Consider the following 18,976-nt stretch of genomic DNA (forward strand, 5'->3'; position numbering starts at 1 on the left):
GAACAGGAAGCAACTTGGACAATAAGGGGTGAGGAAAATGCTAGAAACAAACTTGGCTAGCCCAAGTACTTTTTTGAACAGGGGGGAAAAAATGAGGTTTTAGCACATTGCTCTTTGGGTAATTTCCCAATTTATTTTTTAAAATAAAGTCATCTTAAAGGAACTACTCCCTGATAATTCATTGTTTCACCAAAGTAGAGTATAAAAACTGGATAAAACTTAAAAGGTGTGATTTTAATTTTTTTCTGACTTTTAAGAAGCCAGTATTAACGGAGTCCTCAATATTTACAGTATTTTCAGCACTTGACTGTTTTCTTTAACCTAAAACAATAAAGTGAGGACACATTTATTCTAAAGGCTTTATATTCACATTTCGACACAATGGTTTCTCTTGGAGGAAATTTTGTACATTTGTAACTTAAATTAACAAAAGAATAGAAATTATATAGCATCTCAAAGGGCAGCAAAATTGGCAAATCATGACCAGCCTTATTTTGGTTTCCCAACTGCCATTTGAAAGCATGTTCTTAAATGAGCTCTACTTGAAGGTTCTACTTATATAATTACATGACAGGTTTGACAAATTTTTTGGAAATACGTATGAGAATGCTTTCTGTGCTATCACCATCTGAATCTATTATAGTACTTTCACAGAATTTCTTCACAGATTAATATTCATAGGAATAATGAAATAACAAAGGAAACAAAGGAAAGCTTTTTAAACATAACTATTAGAATCTTGCTTTAAAAGTCAAGGTCCAAGCCAGGCACAGTGGCACACATCTGTAATCCCAGTGGCTTGGGAGGCTGAGACAGGAAGGTCATGAGTTGAAATCCAGCCTCATCAATGGCAAGGTGCTAAGCAACTCAGTCAGACCCTGTCTCTGAATAAAATACAAAATAGGGCTGGGATGTGGCTCAGTGGTTGCCCCGAGTTCAATCCCCAGTGCCCCCCCAAAAAAGTCAATGTCCATGTACAGAAGTCCTTGTTTTTGCTGTGGAGCCAAGTTCTGTGATTATATAACCTGGTATAAGAATCTTTGCTTGTTACTTCAGTGCAGTTCTGGAAATACAAAGTAACTTCCCATAGCAATTTTAAGACTTGCAGAAATTGGTGTTACCTGAGTTAGCCAGTAGATGGTGATAATGTAAAGATTCAGTTTTCTGTTCATATTCTGAAGACAATTAACACATTAAAAGACAACATTATTAGAATAGCTTAGGCACTATTAATATGAATAGATAGGCTGAAAGTGAGCAATGGAAGAAAGTTCTTCCAGTGCATTTGAGGAAGTCTTTATGTAAACTCTGCAGTAGGCTGAATGGTTTAGTGCAGCGCTTTTCAAGGTATTTGTGGTGATGGGGTTTTTACTTCAGACTCTTGTGCCTATACTTTTCAAAAATGCAATAAAAATGAATTCCTAGGTGAATGAAATAAGAACAAAAACAAACTATAAGCCCCAGGGATTTTTAAAATTAGATTCAATAGAAAAATTTTTCACCAAACTGCTTTAAGTGTTTCTAAATGCGTTTCAATATCTGTACTTTTATCTCCTCACAGACTAGTAACATTTGGTGGACGGGCATTGGTTCAAGGGCTGCAGTTAGAATGTAACTGAAAAACAGCAGAACCTGAATTCAAAATCTGATTCCTTTACTACTAGCAGGGTGGCCACAGAGAGGAAATGAACCTTTCTAAGCCCCAATTTTCTCATTGGGTCAGGTAAGTAATATCAATGATTAGGTTTTTTAAGAGAGCACTAACCTTTCAGGAAGCACTTATGTGTTTGCTGAAACTGAAATACTATAATTGGTACATTTACATTTACAGGTTGTTTTCTCTGATCATCACTCTATCAACTTACCAGTGTGTTTTTCAAGAACTGAAAAAAATTATTCAATTGAGCATAACATACTTAAAAAAACCTTGAGAGCTTGTTTGATGGCCCTAATGCAAGCACAGCTACTTGATGCTTCACAAAAACCTGTCCTGTCTCTGGGAAGTGCGTCCTTTATCACTACACTGACAACACCAGTGGGACCCAGACATGACTGCAGCCATATACTTCCATGTCTCAGATGTTTGAAGAACTGCTGAAGCATTTCGGTATCAGCTTAAAGTCTAGGTGATTGAAAAACCTGAGAAAGGCTGGCATGAAATCTACATTAGGCAAGATCAAGGATGACACTTTATTCTTTGAGTAATCATTCCAGCTACCATTCATGTGACCTTACTATTGGCAGACACAATATGACTTTAGTCTTTATGACAATCCCAACAAGTGAGTCATTTTAGAGAGAAGGAAACTAAGGTCTAGAGATGTTACTCTGCTTAAATCCAAAAATTTTGTTCTTTAACACTGTATCACATCTGAAAGCACAACCACTCCACTCCAGCTTTGGTGGCTAAACAAGTCAAAAGCAAGGTGAATGGAATGCAGTCAGATTACTATACCTAGTTGCAAAGGTTATAAAAGCTGTAAAGTGAGTCTGAACTATCAAAAAGCACTTAAATGAAAAAATACCGTCCCAGAAGTAGCTCCCCCCATGAAAATGTCACTATTGAGAACATGGAACCTACATACCTGATGTTAGCAATAATTATATTAACAAAGGCTTAGAAATTGAAATTAAGACATTTAACATACTATGGCCAATATAATAAAGGTTTCATCTGTTTCTCAGAAGAGTTCTTCTGAAATGTTAATGTGCTGCAATTTTGCCAATATACATTTTACTTTTCTGCCTCAAGGAAGAAAATCTAACAAACCCATAAATGCAAAATCACCCCTTGGAAAACTGAGATGCTAGTGGTTGGAGAAAAAAAAAATAGTAGTAGAATTAAGGTTTTATAAACCAGGGAGTATTTTGTGTCTGTTAGGTAAAGGGATTTCTTCATATGTGATTTTAATAAAAGGGAATTTCATAGGTAAAAACCAGTATTCAAAATTATAAAACAAGTAGAACTGTCTGTGCATAATCACTGTATCAAAAATTTGCAATAGACACCAGAGAAATTCCTTAGTTGATAAATGTGGTTTGAAGGGGTAATAAAATCTTTTTATGGCTGAAGCAAGAGTCTTATTTCCTGTTGGTCCAAAAATAGATGTTTCATTTCCCAAATAAGTAGGCTCTCCACTGTAAAGAAATATTCTTGTATAGTTGGTTTCTATCTTCTTGAACTCTGCTCCAAGTTCAGCCAACTTTTCATATGTTCTTAACACAAATTTTGAACAGTCGTAGGATTCAAACCACGTCTCCGCCCCTTTTCCAGGGCTGGCTTGGACAGTCCATGTTTCATAATAAATCCCTGTTTCATTATCCTGTTTCACCCACTTTGCCATTTTGTTAAATGTGCTTCCTAGTTAAAAAAGCAAAAGAAAACAAAACACCTATGTGAACATCAAAGCTAATGATTTTTAAGTAAACATGGTCTGACCTAAGATCATGGATACACACAAGAGATTTTTTTTTTTTTTTTTTTAACTTCCAAAGCTGAATCTTTCAACAGGAATCTAGATCAGCCAATTTTTATTCCATTCTTCAAGGCAAAACTTAATTATAAACATTAGATGTAATATGCATATAAGGAGAAGTTTTACTATTTCTATCATTTCACCTATGTCGCTGGCTCTTCGCGGTTCCAAAATCCGTGGATATTTGTCACCGCCTGCAGCAACAACTTGCACGGGTCTTATGGGTGGTGGAGTGGAAACTGAGCTACTTCTATCTTTCTCCTTAGTGCGCTGCTTTCTTGCTTGTTCATAGAGGATAGAGGAAATGAGGTTTACTTGCTTTGAGAGGAGAGAGAGAGAGACTTTGCTTAAGAGAGAAACTTTGAGAGAAGGACAGGCTTTGCTCAGAGCTTAGAGGAAGAGAGTTGCTACGCCTTAAAGTCCTGCATCCTGTGAACTAAGGGTGTGTCTACGTAAGGTGTCCTAGTGATGCGTCTCAGTTCTCTGTTCTGCGATCTGCCTTCCGCCGCTGCCCTTATTTGCTGCTGCCGCGCGTTTTTTCTTTCTTCTGGCTGCTGTTGCGTATGTCCCTACTAGCTACTGCCGCGTGTTTTTCCCTCTGGCTGCTGCCGCCTGTCTAGCTGCTTTTCTGCTAATGGCTGCTGTGTCTCTGTCTCGCTCCGCCTACGCTTATATCACCTCACCTCCAGGAGGCGGAGAGCAGGGCCATGCCTCTCACGCAAAGATTAGGCGAGACGCTCTGAGCAGGCAATTAGTGCTCGAGAACACATGTGCATACATGGTGTGCGTGGACGAGAAAATCACCTGAGTGTGCTTATGTCAATCAACCTCCTCGCTGCCAATGTGATCAGGTGCCATCCCGGTGCCGCCAACATGGCACAGCCCCCAACACACCTATATTTTCAGTCAAGATTAAACAAATGCAGCAGCTCTATTTCTCAACCTTAGTCAACAAACCTGAAAGTCAGAGGCAATAGAGAAAATGGAAGCAAGGAAGGAACTCTGGAAGAGGAAAAGGCGAATGGGTAGACAGTATGAGAAAAACCAGGATGGTTTTGCATGCACAGAGTATGAATGATTACCCAAGAAGCAGCTACTGGAGAAGGCTGGCCTGCTAGTTAAGAGAAGCACCCACTTTGAATATTTGATACTTCCCTTTTCTCCCTGTATATGCAGCTGGTAGGAAGCTGCTGATGACCTCCCCACCCATCACGCAAATTCTTCCCATGAATCAACCAAACTGGAAATGGTTTTGGCCAACTTCATAAACTATATTCTCCAGGATGAGCAACCCTCTCTCCTGCCAACACTTTATACCAGACCAGAAGAATCTTTCCAAATATTTAAGAAACACTGCAATCTACAGGGGCATAACTGTCATCTGGGCATTTATAATGCCCAATAGAGCTAGGCCCTAACACTTCACTTTGTCACTGTATGCAAACCTTTCTTTGCTTACTCAAACTTGTGGCCACAAAATAAATACTTCATGCTCTGTAAAACAGAGTGGCTGCCTTTATCAATTTCATGGAATTAAAACTGAGGGGTAGTATAAAGCCTGTTTTCTTAGAACTGGAGGCACTGTTCTTAAGTGTTCAAGTTTGAAAAGCTATCACTGTACCTAAGAGCTAAGCCACTGCTGTGCTGCAACACTGTTTTGTAACATGAAGAAAAGGTCACAGAACAGCATTAATCACAAGGCAGATGGACAACTTAAAAGTCACAAGTAATGGCATATTACAAACATTTTACAGAAAACAGTAACCACTTGTTCAAATGATCAATTTATGTCAGAAGGGAAATTTTCAGATAATGATGTAGGTGGAAATGGAGAAAGGAGAGATGTGAATTGGCTTGGAATGAAACAGCAACTATTAAAATTTTGCTAAGAGATGCACTTTCATATTGTTAGAATGAGTTGGGTACATCAATTAGAAAGTAGGAGGAAGGATTAGAAAACAGCAAACTGTTTTCAGTTCAAAGATCCCCAGATTATATTTAACTTTTAAATATAATCTCAATTCTAGTCTTGGTTATGCTGTGAGCTCTGTGACCTTGAGAGAGGTCAGCCATTGCTTGGCTGAGCCTCAGTTCCTTAATTGTGAAAGGACAAAGGGTATTCTACCTTTCCTACCAAATTATGGGTCAATGCACCTTAAAATGATTTGTAAAAAAGCTACAAAAGTAGAAAGCCTGATCATTTCCCCGAGTCCTGGGATCCACTGAATAATTTTTATCACAAACAGTGCTTTCATTTCAGATGTTTATATATAGTGCTCTATAAATGCTATGGGCAAGCCCTTACTTCTAAAATGCAATGGTAGCATTTGATTCGGGGGGCAATGAGAAAACATGGTAAACTGTGACCTAATGTCATATAATGAACTACTGATAAGGTTCTGCTGAATTCCTTTCACCACTAACCAATGATGCAACACATGCAAAATTCCAACTGTGTTAGCCACTTCCCAAAAGAATAGAAAAATCTCAGAGATAAAAATACTTAAATTGCTCAAGAGTGCCTCAAACATATGAGATCATATACATTTTGGGAGGCAATGTACCAAAGTTGTTAAGAGAATGGTTTATGGGGCTTGACTACCAGGGCTGGAGCCCCACTTACTTAGTTGTAAAAATTTTAACCTGTTCCTCAGTTTCCCCATCTTTACAATGAGGGAAATAATATTATCTCTATAATGGGTTTATTGTGATGATAAATGATGTGATATATGTACAGGACTCAGAATGGGGCCAGGCCCAGAGTAAGTCCATGTGAGTAATAGCTATTATCATTTCTCATATAAAGATGCTATTTTAATTTATCATCCCTAAAAATTTTTTTCAGGCACAGCCAATTAGTCCTTTAATCAGGCATGTTATGGGTTTTCTTTTCCTATTTTATTTAGAAAGTCCAATTTAATTATATAAAGTGGTTTATTTCATTCATTGTTTAACATGGAATAAAGCAAGAGATAAGCTACTTACCTACTCGTGAAATTCTGCACAAGTACTAGTTTGGGTCAAAGTGTAGTGGTTCCATATGTACATTTTACAAATGACCTCTAAGAAGTCGGACATTACTGAAATGTGTCACTGAAGTAATTTCTTTCATCTGGATACTGATGCAGTCCTGCCAGTTTTGAAACGTACCTGATATGGTTGCTACTAGAACTAATGTTCCATTTTCCTTCCAATGGACATCATCGATTCCTTCAAAAAAGCAGGCAGCTCCTTGATTACACCAGAAAGGGGCATTCATTTCAGGTCGCAGATGGGGAAATGTACAGTTGCCAAGCTGGAAAAGTTCATACCATTCCATTGTGTAGTTCTTGCCAGTTAATGTACTCTTGAATCCAATGGCATCATGCATAATTTTCTGTGTAAAGATATGAATTATGAAAGCACCCATTAAGTGGACATGAGTCTAGGTAAATTGGTGGGTGAGAACATGGTGCATCACTAAGCACATTAAGAAGGACAACTGTTTGTTCAGCTGATCCTCTTCAGTGTTGCTATTCTTGTGTCCACTCTGTTGCCCTTCAAACTCCAGCCCTTATCCACTCTGGTTTTGGTCATGGCTGCCCATCTCAGGTAGCAAGGTTGTGTGCTGTTATCACACTCATAATTGTCTTACAGCTTAGAGTAAGTATAAGACACCCCCATGCCACAACCTCAGACAGGAACTTCATATACATCACAAGGTGATGAGCTAACCTGGAAAAATGCCCACAACAGGGCCTAGAAATCCAAGAGGTATCCACTGCCTGCCCTTTCCCTTCCTCTGGCCTCCTACTTTCTCATTTTCCAGAAGCTGAGTATAGAAGTTGTGTTCAGATTCATAATATTAAAAGGGATTCACACATGCATTTGTTACTGTTAGGATTACAAAATCTGATCGTAACTATCTGACAACTCACTTTAAATATTATTGGGCGGTACATCAATGAATAAGGTAAAAAAATACACTACGATAGTGACTACTCAAATTGACTCAATAACTGAAGTATTTAATCAACCAAAGCTACAAGATCAAGGTGCATCCTTACCAAATGTCCCAGGAGGTCTCCATATTTAAATTCCCATACTGGAGCTTGTAATCGAAAGACTTCAATGACATCCTCACCCTTCATAACTGGGATTGGTGAGCCAGTGGGACAGAAAGTATACTTAGCTTGACAATAAGGATCTGGTTCTGGACGGAAGGAAAAGCGTCTAATAAAGAAAGACAAACCATCAACTTAGATTCTAACAGGAATTTAATTGTTCTCTTTTTTTTTGTTTGTTTGTTTTTTTTTTTTTGGTACCAGGATTGAACTCAGGGGCATCGACCACTGAGCTACATCCCCAGCCCTATTTTGTATTTTATTTAGAGACAGGGTCTCACTGAGTTGCTTAGTAACTCCCTTTTGCTGAGGCTGGCTTTTAACTTGTGATCCTCCTGCCTCAGCCTCCTGAGCCACTGGGATTACAGGCATGTGCCACCACACCCCAGCATTATCACACATTTAAAGTCCAAGTTTTCATTTCGGTGTCAGTAACATGTTCAGGAAAACACATTCAAGATTTGACCATAGTGAGTAAATATAAACATATATTTTACTTGTTACCTATGAACAAACTCACAATGATGATTTTAATTTATTTATTTACTGGGGTACTGTGGGAAGCCATCCTTATCTAGCAGAATCAGACAAGGTTCTGCCTCAGGACACAGAGAACTGACTTCTTGGAACTGGCAGACACTGAGGTCTGTCCCAGATTGCCGGGGAGTATGTGGCACTGTGGGAGTGGTTCCCAGCCTAGCTGTATGATAGTTTACCTGAGCAAATTGGCTCCCTTAACTCCACCCTGTCCTGGTCATCACAGAAGAAGCCCCTCCGGTTCCAGGTCCCTTTACCTGTGTGACTATAAATAAAAGAGTTGGGCTACTCCATGTTATAAGAGGCTAGATCTGGTACGGTCCTATCTGTCATGCCTCCTCTCATTTGAAAAGAATATTGGCTCTTCTGTGTTTAATGATTAGATAAGTTTATGGGTAATTGATTGACTTATAGCCAACATGATTCTCTGGCAATTAACCCTTTTCTCCTCCACGCAGAAACCCCCAGGATAACTAGGAATTGAACCCAAGAGTACTTAGCACTGAGTCACACCCCCCAGCTCTTTTTATTTTTTGAGACAGGGTTTGGCTAAGTTGCTTAGTGCTTTGCCAAGTTGCTGAGGCTGGCCTAGAACTAGTAATCATCCTGTCTCAGCCTCTTGAGCTACTGGGATTTCAGGTATGAGCCATCATGCCTGGCTTTTCTGTTTTTCTTTTTTGCAGTTCCGGGAATCAATCCCAGTGCCTCACACATGCCAGGCAGACACTCTACTACTGAGCCACATCCCCAGCCTAACAATGATGTCTTTAATAGCAAGTAAAATAGAATATGTGCTATATTTACTTAATAATTAACCAAAATTCATTCAACAACATTTACTGAGGATCTAAAACAAGCAGGACTCTACTGGGAAGAAAGGAAACAAAGCAGAGTCTTGGGTGGGGGCTGAGAAGACATTTAACTCCCAGCCAAGGGTGCACTGGGGCAAGTGCTAAACTGAGGAAATAAGTTCTATGGTGGGGGATGGGTGGGACTGGTGAGGACAAAGAGAGAGATGAACCTGGCCTCGGTTTCCAGGTACTTGCTAAGAAGGTGTGGACAGAAAAGGAGAGAAAACATTAAGTAATATTATCCAACCACACACATTAGAAGAATCTCCAGAAGGTTCAGGCTTCAATGCAGCAGCGGAAAGAGTAGAGGTGGGCAGAGGTTGTCATTCTGTCACTAGGAAAGTGTGAACAGCAGCAGCCTCTTGAACCCTGAAACTGAAGAGGTTTGAGCCCCCAAGTTAGTTTAAAGGATTTTAATTCGCAGATGTGAGAGGCCCAAGATGCCCTAACATAAACCTTATTTTAATGAAATTTATAAGAGGGTGGGGAAAGGTCAAATTAAGGCTGAGAGATCAGTCAGGAGGACACTGCAATAAAGCAAGGAAAAAAAGTATATCTTAGAAGGCCCAGCAATCAGACCAGGCTCCAGCTGAACTTAGCTGGACAGATGCTGGTCACCTTCTATACTCAGCACTCAGAAAATATCAAGAATAAGCCCTCTAACTCCTAAGAATCCTAAAATCCCAAAAGTTCTAGTTAGATATATTTTGTTACAATCCTAACAGATGGACACAAATTCTATTTTAATTTAGGTACTTAACTGGTTTAAACGAATACATAACTACATGAAGGTTTCATTTACCTATGATAAAATTTATTTTAGGCCAAAGGTAATTTAAAAAGCATAATTGATGTATGAATTTAATAAAGCTCAATATTATAATCAACTGAGGGAGTCAGATGGGGGCAAGCACTTAAATACTGAAACTTTAAAGAAACAGTTAAGAAGTCACAGACAATACCTTGCCCTAATACTAAATCATAGTTTTGAATTTATAATCTCTTGTTTTGCTGAAAATTTAATTTTCATTTCATATGAACATTTTATTAATATTTTCAAGAAAAGCAGCTTACACTTTGCTATGATCTGGACTTGAGAGGTCTCTCAAAAGTTCCTAAGGGAGGGAGGGGGAAATATTGGGGGGGGGGTGATATTGGCCAAATTATTTTGTTGTATTGTGTGCATGTACAAATATGTAACAACAAATCCCACCAATATGTACCGATACAATGCACCAAAAAAAAAAAAAAAAAAAAAGTGGGAAAAAAGTTCCTATTAACACTGGAATATTCAGAGGTGGAATGATTATGTGAACTTTAATCAGTTCATCCTAGTTTTAATGTACTGGGTGGTCTGTAGGCAGGTGGGGGCATGGCTGCTGGAGATGAGTCACAGGGGCATGCCCTGGGAGGGCGTCTTCACTGCAGCCCCTTTCCCGCTTCCCTCTCTTTGCTTCCTGACCCTACCACAAGCTGAGGAGCTTTCCTCTGCTAGGCCCTTCCCCCATGATGTTCTGTCTCATTTTGGGCCCACAGCAACGCAGTTGGCCTGTGGACTGAGACCTCCCAAACAGAGTTCCAAATAAACTTTTCCTCTTCTAAATTGTTCTTGTAGGAGCTTTTGGTCGCAATGATAAATAGCTAACTAAAACAACCCAAAACCTTTCTTTTCACATATATCAAGCAAAAACATTCATTCCACTAGCAGAATATATGAATGTTTAGGTTTGAAACTGCTGGTATTTACTAGAGTTAATCTTGCCAAAATACTAAGATAACTGCTAACCACCACCCTGTTTTCTGAATGTAGGATATGTGCGCACAGAGATACTGGATAACTTTCCCAAGATTACACAGTTGATGATCTGGTGAAACCAAAATTGATCCCCAGAAGTCAGAACCCAGAACTCTGCTCCTGACCATGAGGTTGTGAGGTTATCCTGCATCCTGATTCATCAATTTGTCGTGAAAAACAGTGTATTCAAAAGCTGCTGGTCTTTCCCCTGCCAGACACTGACATTCATGTTTTCTTTTTCTGTTTGACATTCTTAGATTGTTTCGACACTATTCTAGGTCAAAGGCTCCAAATCAGGTTTGCGGTCTTGATTTATAACCAGTGCCCTACTCCAGGATGAAGTACATGGACAAACTAGGCGACCAACCTTCCCACTCTACCTGGGCTCAGGGTGGAGATTCCCCGGATTTGGGTACTTAAAACTGCCAAGTCCGGAGAACACCTGGGCAAGTTGGTTAACCTCTAAACTGTGTCAAATGTTATGCAGTACTAATAACTGAGCATGAAATAAGTAACCAATGCAATATTTAAAGTGTTTTAACTTTTCAAGCATTAAATAAGTTAGATAAAAGCAGTTACTAAGATCTAAAAGTCACTTGATAAAGTAACATTGCCCACCCGTTTCTTCTACAATTGAGACTGCTCCAGTCCGGGTTCGCGCTTCCCCGAGGGAAGAGGGCCCCAAGGTCCGCGCGCCGCGAGCTGCTGAGCGCCCCGCCCCCAGCCCTTAACTTTGTTCTAAACAGCGCCCACCTCTCCGTGCACCACGCCTCCGCGCCGCCCCAGACCCGGACCCAAACACCCCGCGCCCCGCCCTTCACCCCTCGCGCTCGACACCCCGACACCAGCCCGGCCGTGCGCGCGCCCCAGGGACAGCGTCCCCCGCGTCCCCGCCCGCGCGCGCGCCGCCGCACTCACTTGTAAGGCACCGGCCAGTGGCGGCGGGAGGGGCCGCCAGCCGCCCGCGGCCAACTCAGCGCAGCTGTCAGCCCGAGCAGCGCCAGCGCCCAGCGCCAAGGCGCGCGCCCCGGGGGCGCTCCCCGCGCTCCCCCGACCCCCAGCCTGGCGCCCTCCTCCTGCGCCATGAGGCGGCTCGGGTACTTCCGGCGCCACCCCAGCCGCTGGCAGCGGAGGCTCTTCAGGCGAGCATGCGCGGAGCTGCGAAGCCCGATTCCGGCCGCCCACCGGCTTAGGCCTGGCAGCGCAAGTCCTGAGTGTTTGGTGCGTCGGCAGCTTGACATCTCAGACCTACGCGTCCGGCTCTGGACAGGTCCCCGGTTCCTGTCCTCCCAGGAGCCGCAGGCGGTGGCACCTTCCTGACTTTGCCATTCTGGAGGACGCTTTAGTCCCTCCCCTTGAATAATTGCGTCCAGACTTTGGGGCCTCCAAGGCACTGGAGGAGGAATATGGAGTTGTTTTGCTCTCCTTTCTCCGCTTTAGCGAAGCTTCTCTGACCGTCCCGCCGAAGCCATCACCAAAACAAGAGAAGCAAACATCCAGTTTCTGATGTCCAGAGCTATGCCATTTACATAGACTAGGCACATTTGTGTCTTTCCACAATGTCAGGATTTATTGAAAAAGATTAATTTGCAAGCTACATCAGTTTCATCGCCTTCAATTCACCGAGATACTCAGTGTCCACTTGGTGTCCTCACTGAGGCAATCTCAAGTTCTTTTATTCCATTCCGGTCTTAATTACTAACATCTTTAACACTCAAGTCACCCTTCATACTTTGACTTAGTGATATGAGATATATACATATATGCGTATATGTATGTGATATATACGTATATGTATATAGTTACTTCCTGAAAGGGTTAAGGCAGTCGCAGGATTTCAAGAAGACTACCAAGAGCAAAGGCAGAGAGCAGATTCACGTGCAAAGTCACTGAAGGAGGCCAGAAATGGATGTTTAAGGAACCAATTTGAAGAGTTGAGGCTAGGGTCCAGATAGCAGGCCTTTTCAAAGAGTCATCTTAAAGTGGGTTGTGTAACTGCCCTGAGCAGTGACAGAGAATGGGAAGGTCATTGCTGTGGCAAGTTTTCTGGTCAAGGCCAGTGGCCATTCAGCAAGTGATTGAGAATGTGCTGCCAGTCCAGTCTTGGGATGCTTCCATGGTTATGGGTTGTAAGTGAGGGGGTTATATATGGTGCGATTGGCAAGCTCATGTGTAGGGTATGTTGAGTATATCATTCATGGTATGATTTGATATACTCAAGTATCCATGTACTTCAGATTTAATTTAATAAGGTAACTTTTTATTGACATGAATAAATTATTCATCAATTTATAAGTTATGGTTGTGCTGGGCAGATAGTGGTTATTTGCACAAACAAGGTGTAGAGTCACTCTACCTTGGCACTTGTGTTCAAAATGTAGTAACTCATGGCATACTATGGCTTTATAAAATGGAGTAACTCAGGGCCAGGCACAGCCTGGAAACTGCTGTTCTCTACATCATGGAATAATTCAGAACAGGGCACAGCCTGTGCTCCATATCTGGGTTTCTCCCTTAGCGTCATCAACACCTAAAACTTACGTGGATGCCCACTGTCCAGACTAAAAGTCAATAATATTTCATTGTATAAGAATTTTTATTTGGAGGCACTGGGTGCAATGAGAAAGCTTGAGGACAAAAACGGGGAAATAATTTGCCCTCACTGGGTCAAAGCCAGTGAAAACAATGGTCAACACAAATGATATGTAGTTTGTGCTCTTGTGGATGCTGTTGAATATGTTCTACTGTGTTGGACCTACTACTTTATTGGTAAGAAAATGTTACATTGCCTACTCATCTTTGACCCTTCAGCCCACTCTGCAAGAAACAATGGCATCAACAACTGCCCTTCTTCTGATGAAACAAACTGTACATAAATTCTTACTTATCAATATGCTAAATGCCTGATCACATAGAATCACCAGTTTAACCAAAGGGCAGTCTGCAGAACCCTCTGACCAGTACTTTCCAACTCCTTCACTTCACTCATGACACATGTGAACCATAATATTTGTAAACTTATTGGAAAAAGAAAAGTGGCTTTTGTAGTCAGAGGTAACCACCACAACCTACTTGGTGTATGTATGTGTGTGTATGGTGGAGGAGAGCAAGAGGTGTTACTGGCTTCCTTAGGTCTTCCAGGCCTTCTGAGGACAAATGGGATCCAGCTTTCACCCCCCCAAACCCACACTCATGAACTCACATGTACCCTTGCCCACATGCTACACCAGGTTGCAGAGTTCTGGGGAGCTTTAGGAAGGGCCCCAATGTAACAGCGGTCCACCTTATGCTTTGCATATAACCCTTGCTGCTCTGCCACTGCAACTTATTTTTTAAAATAGTCATGTTTCTTTCTCTTTCTCACTCCCTGTTCCTCCCTAATCTCAGGGAAAATAAGGTTACCTTTTTTCCCACATCCTAGGTAGAGTTATCTGTCCCTGAGTACACACCCACCATAGAAATGAAATAATCCAGACTTTGGGGACAGTACCAGATGATCTCAGAAATGACTGTCTCTCAGATTAACAAGTGAATTACAACTCCAGACAGAGAACACATGGAATGTAGCCTTTGAGTTACCTCTTAAAAACCCCTTGTTCTTGCTTATGGTCAGATTCACAGCCTTTGGGACAGGGTTTTCTTGTGTTTCTCCTTTGCTAGCAAAATAATAAAACTTTTTTTTTTTCCTTTTTCTCAAGACTGCATCCTTGTTATTGACTTGGTATCAGGGACAAGGACCAAGCATTTGGCAACAAATTTGGCAACCCAGATGGGACCCAAGAGCAGCCCCAACTCCAGCTTTTTTGTTCAGGCCTGGCTCTGCAGGGAACCCTACTTCCATGCTGAGGATTCATGGTGCTGGAAGTTGTTGAGAGCCAACTGCAGGAGCATTAGGAAATGGGTGAGTTTGTCTCAGGTTGAACCAGAGGAGCTATTCCTGTGAGTAAAGGAAGGGACAGAGGGACCATCCCAGTAGCTGCCAAAGCTTCTCTTGCTTCAGGGAACTTCCACCTTCTCTTCCTAAACAATGCAGGTTGCTTCATCATGGTTCGCTTTAAGAAAAAGGAAGCTGAACAGAGGAAAGTCATAACAACTTGAGCCATTTACTAAGTCTCCTAGTGTGCAGGCTGAGACCCTTGATTCCACATACCTGGTTCCTCTTTGTGGGAACATTCATTCCCTCTTTCTGGGGACATCTGTGGCACCACTGTTGTAGGAGTCATGGTTAAGTGGGACTTAGTAACCTAGGGATATGTACTCCCTTCTGATCTGTACTAGGTTCTTATCTGTTTGTTGGCCTTGGGCTTGGAAATTCCCTCTGGTTGTCTGTTTTGTTTGTATCTGCTATTGCCCCTTTTAAGACATGGGCAGTACTGCATTGATTGTATAGGTAGAATCAATGCTGGTCAATTTAAAGGTTCCCATCTGTTGGCTATTGTTTTGGGATTCCTCTCTTGTCTCTCTCTGTGTTTCTTTTTTGTACGATCTTGCAATTTGAGTTGGTCTGTCAGAGGTAAGTGAATTGAAGAAAGGGCCACCTACAAGTCTAACACAAAATGTTTTACTGTAATGGTCTAGCTTTTAAATAGCTTTCTAGATTATTATACAATCTTGTAGTTGGAGTTGGTCTGTCAAGGTAAAGTAAGTGGAAGAAAATTGTGTATGCAGCTCTGGCCTGTTTTAAAGTTTCTGTGCTGTCAGCCCTGGTTTCCATGACTTTCTCTTATCTATTTTTTGTCTGTTACCGGCCTTTTAAGACATGGGCCATGCTGCATTGATCATACTGGTAGTCTCTTGAACAGAGAGAATTTGGCTGCATGGGCCACCTATAGGGATACTCCTATCTAAGAGAAAGAGGGTTTACTATAACACGATCTGGCCTTCAATTGTTTTTTCAGGATGATTACAAAATCTTGATGTTGAAGTTGGTCTGTCAGAGGTAAAGTATGTGAACGAGATTCTGTATGTACAGGCGCTTATGCACTTGCATGATAAGGGATCTGAACCAACAGGAACTAAGTTGAAGGTGCCAAAAGGCATTGCCTCAGGTGTGCAAAGATAGCAGGACACCAGAAGAAAGGGTTAAAAAGATTTAAATCTTTTAAACCCAGTGCTGACAATCCCAGCACTTTTTCTCAACCTGACCCTAGGCAGCCACTGATCATCTCACTGTGGTCAAGGACACTGGGTCCTAAACCATTGGGGGTGGGGATCAGAAAATCTTCCTGGGCTATAGAAAAATGGCCAAAGAGAACCTGGCCTCTGTCCTGCCTTCCAGCCCATTTTGCCCATGAAGCGTGGAGGGTGCTGGCCACAAAGGATGTGGCAGTAGGTTCCAGAACTGTCAGTTTATGACTAGGGGACAGGAATAGTCTCTCCTTTTAAGATCTGACAGGAGACTTCATTTGGCCAGGGGATATTCTTCACTGGGGCAAAGCCATTCTTGCTATAATATATCACATCAAATTAAATGCCCGGAGAGAATAGCAGAATAAATAACAGCACCCAGAAAAGAAAAAGACAGAAACTAAGTCCAACCTGTGTTTTTTAGGCAGCATCTGCAAAGGGATCTCAAGGAAACCTAGAGAAAAGGATGGTATCAATATACCTAGCATAAGAAAAAGGCCCCAAAGGAGCCTCTGGGTACAAATGACAGTGGGAAAATCACTTGAAGTTGATGGCATTGTGATAATAACAGAGACAGGTCAGGCTCAAAAATATCATGTGCTCCAACCCCTTGATTATCACCTGGGGGAAAAAAGATTAAGGCACAGTTTTTATATAAGTTGGATTGTCCAACCCCGTCCTGGGATGAAATTTGTTGTGTAAGTTAAATGCACAGATCACATTCGTAAGGACTGTTTCAGAATATTAATTTAAGTGTCCAAAACTAGAAAAGATAAAAGAAAGTTACAGGTATAGGAATATATTTTAGTATAGAAAATTGGAAGGAAAAAGAAATGTTTCTGGATGAGAAAGTATTTTGTCTAGTAAAGTAATATTCTTGTGCTAAAGTCCAAAATGAGGGACTGGGGATATAGCTGAGTTGGTAGAGTGCTTGCTTTACATGCACAAAGTCCTGGGTTCAATCCCCAGCATCAAAAAATAAAAATAAAGTTCAAGGTGAAAGAGGGCAAAACTAAGCATGTAAAGAAGTTTTGAATGTTTAAGTAGGTTGCACAAGGTTTTGTGGAAGGTAAATCTCAAAAAGTTTGTGTTTGTGATGAAATTGGTTATATAAAGTTGTTTGAACTTTAATATACTAATATGAAGCAAAGCCTGAAACATTGATCTGCTCTTATCTATTGAGATAATTTTCTTTGTTAGTTTTATTATTTGGGGAAACTAAGTCTTAAAGGAATTATGGTTTAAATTCTCAAATGATACTATATAATTGGTTAAATAAACAACTGTTATTTAAGTTATAGCAATATTGTTGATACCCAAAATATATTTGACTAGTTATACATATGCATCTGAGAACTATATCTGTCTAAGCCTTGTCTAAGTGTTATGTAAAAGTTTATAAAATGAAAGTTTATGTAATTTTACACACAAGACAACTAATAACTGCTCTCTTTTATATATTGTATCTAACATAGAAGGTCCACACTGTTATTTGAAGACACATCTTTTATCTGTTTACTTCAACTAAGTCAATTTCTGATCAGTAACACTGTTTCCTAAGTGTATAAGAGATTTAAGGCTATCCTTTGATTTTTGTTAACCCATGCAGTCCTGTGACTGTTGTTACCCTGCACTCTTGATTCTAAATTGTACTCTAAAAGTTAAACTTCGTATAATGCAAAGCTTAGGAGAGCACTTTACCAAGTTGGTGTTATCCAAACTAAAATTATCTGTAGCAAAAGTCTTGGATTTGTATAGAAATAACAAATTTGGTTATTTATTCTTGTCATTTGTTTTATAGCTGGATAATGTAAACTGTGGTCAATAAGTTATATATACAATGTTGTGTTACTCTCCATACTGGAATTGGAATTTAAATGCATTTTTGGAAGATAATAAGGAAATCCTGATCTGTTTAAAGGTGACTCTCTAAAACATGGAAGCATTCTGACACTTTTTCCACAAAAAGAAAGTTAAAATCTCTCCTAGCTTTCTTTGATTCATGTTTCAGATGTAATGTTGTATTGTGCTATTTGTGAAGAACCCCTCCTTACCTAAGATAAGACTCTGCCTCCCCCTTTTCTCCATGTTAAAATGGCTCCAAAATAGGCTAGATATTAACTCGTTTAAAATTGTGATCAAAAGATTGATCTTGTTGTAAAGATTACTGTGATCTCAAATGGAATATAATATATAACTAAGTAAAATTCAAGATTATAAAAGTCATTTTTCTTGGTTCATAGCTATTATACAAAATGAATATGTTTTTGCTCTGTTAATTTCATTTTGTATTTTCCTTGTAAACTTTATAACTGTTGCCTGTTAGTATTTTGCAGAAGTACATTTCTAAGGAAAAAAAAAAAAAAAAACCTGTGTAAATTGAGATAATAAGCCATCACCTACAGGGCAGATAGTATATAATGATGACTTTCAGGACTAATATTACCCCAATTGAATGAAAGGGGTAACTGTAAAATTATATATATTGAAGTTATAAACTGTTACTCCCTCTTTAAGACTGATGAACCTGATTTGCTGGGTGTTTAAAACCAAAAATGTGGAGACCAAAGTGAAGGAAGTAAAAGACCAAAGAAAAAGCAGCCAGTATATTGACCCTTGCCCTCTATTGTCAGCCAGGACAAAGAGAATGATGGGACCCCCTTGTAATATAAAGTTGCTCCTCTGCCCTTTCCATTGCAGCATTTCCCCGCCTCCCAACTTCTTGTCAGTCTGTGAACATCCTAGCTAGCTATTGGTTCATCAGTTAGCTTGCAAGTATCCTTCTCTGTTATTGGTCCCCTGTTAGCCTGGCAGAATTCAACTGCTTAAGGATAGCATCCCCGCTATCTTTTCTCTTGCTTTCTCTCTCCTCCTCGCTTTTCCAATCTCTCTAGTGCACGCCCTTTCTCTTTTCTTCTCTTTTCCTCTTGTTTTCTCTCTTACCCTGCAGGAAGACACTCTGTTTGCTTAATAAACTCCCTTATGTGATTTCCCATGTCTGGTGTGGTTTTCATGGGATTTCTTACACCCGCTCTGGGCCCTGCAACTGATCAGGGAAATAGAAAGGACCCTAGAGAAGAGGAAGCC

The 18,976-nt window shown here is 40.6% G+C and overlaps 1 protein-coding gene across 1 annotated transcript; it reads right to left on the bottom strand.

The window, feature by feature from the left end:
- Nucleotides 1-111: 111 nt before the first annotated feature.
- Nucleotides 112-12,018, bottom strand: CLN5 (CLN5 intracellular trafficking protein). The gene is given in 5 exon segments (XM_079136936.1): nt 112-2,859; nt 2,862-3,361; nt 6,627-6,852; nt 7,523-7,688; nt 11,681-12,018. Coding segments are annotated over 5 exon segments (1,233 nt in total). The 5' UTR covers nt 12,004-12,018; the 3' UTR covers nt 112-2,841.
- Between the last annotated feature and the right edge of the window lie 6,958 nt (nt 12,019-18,976).

Source organism: Sciurus vulgaris (genome assembly GCF_902686455.1).
Source record: "Sciurus vulgaris genome assembly, chromosome: 4".
NCBI lineage: Eukaryota > Metazoa > Chordata > Mammalia > Rodentia > Sciuridae > Sciurus > Sciurus vulgaris.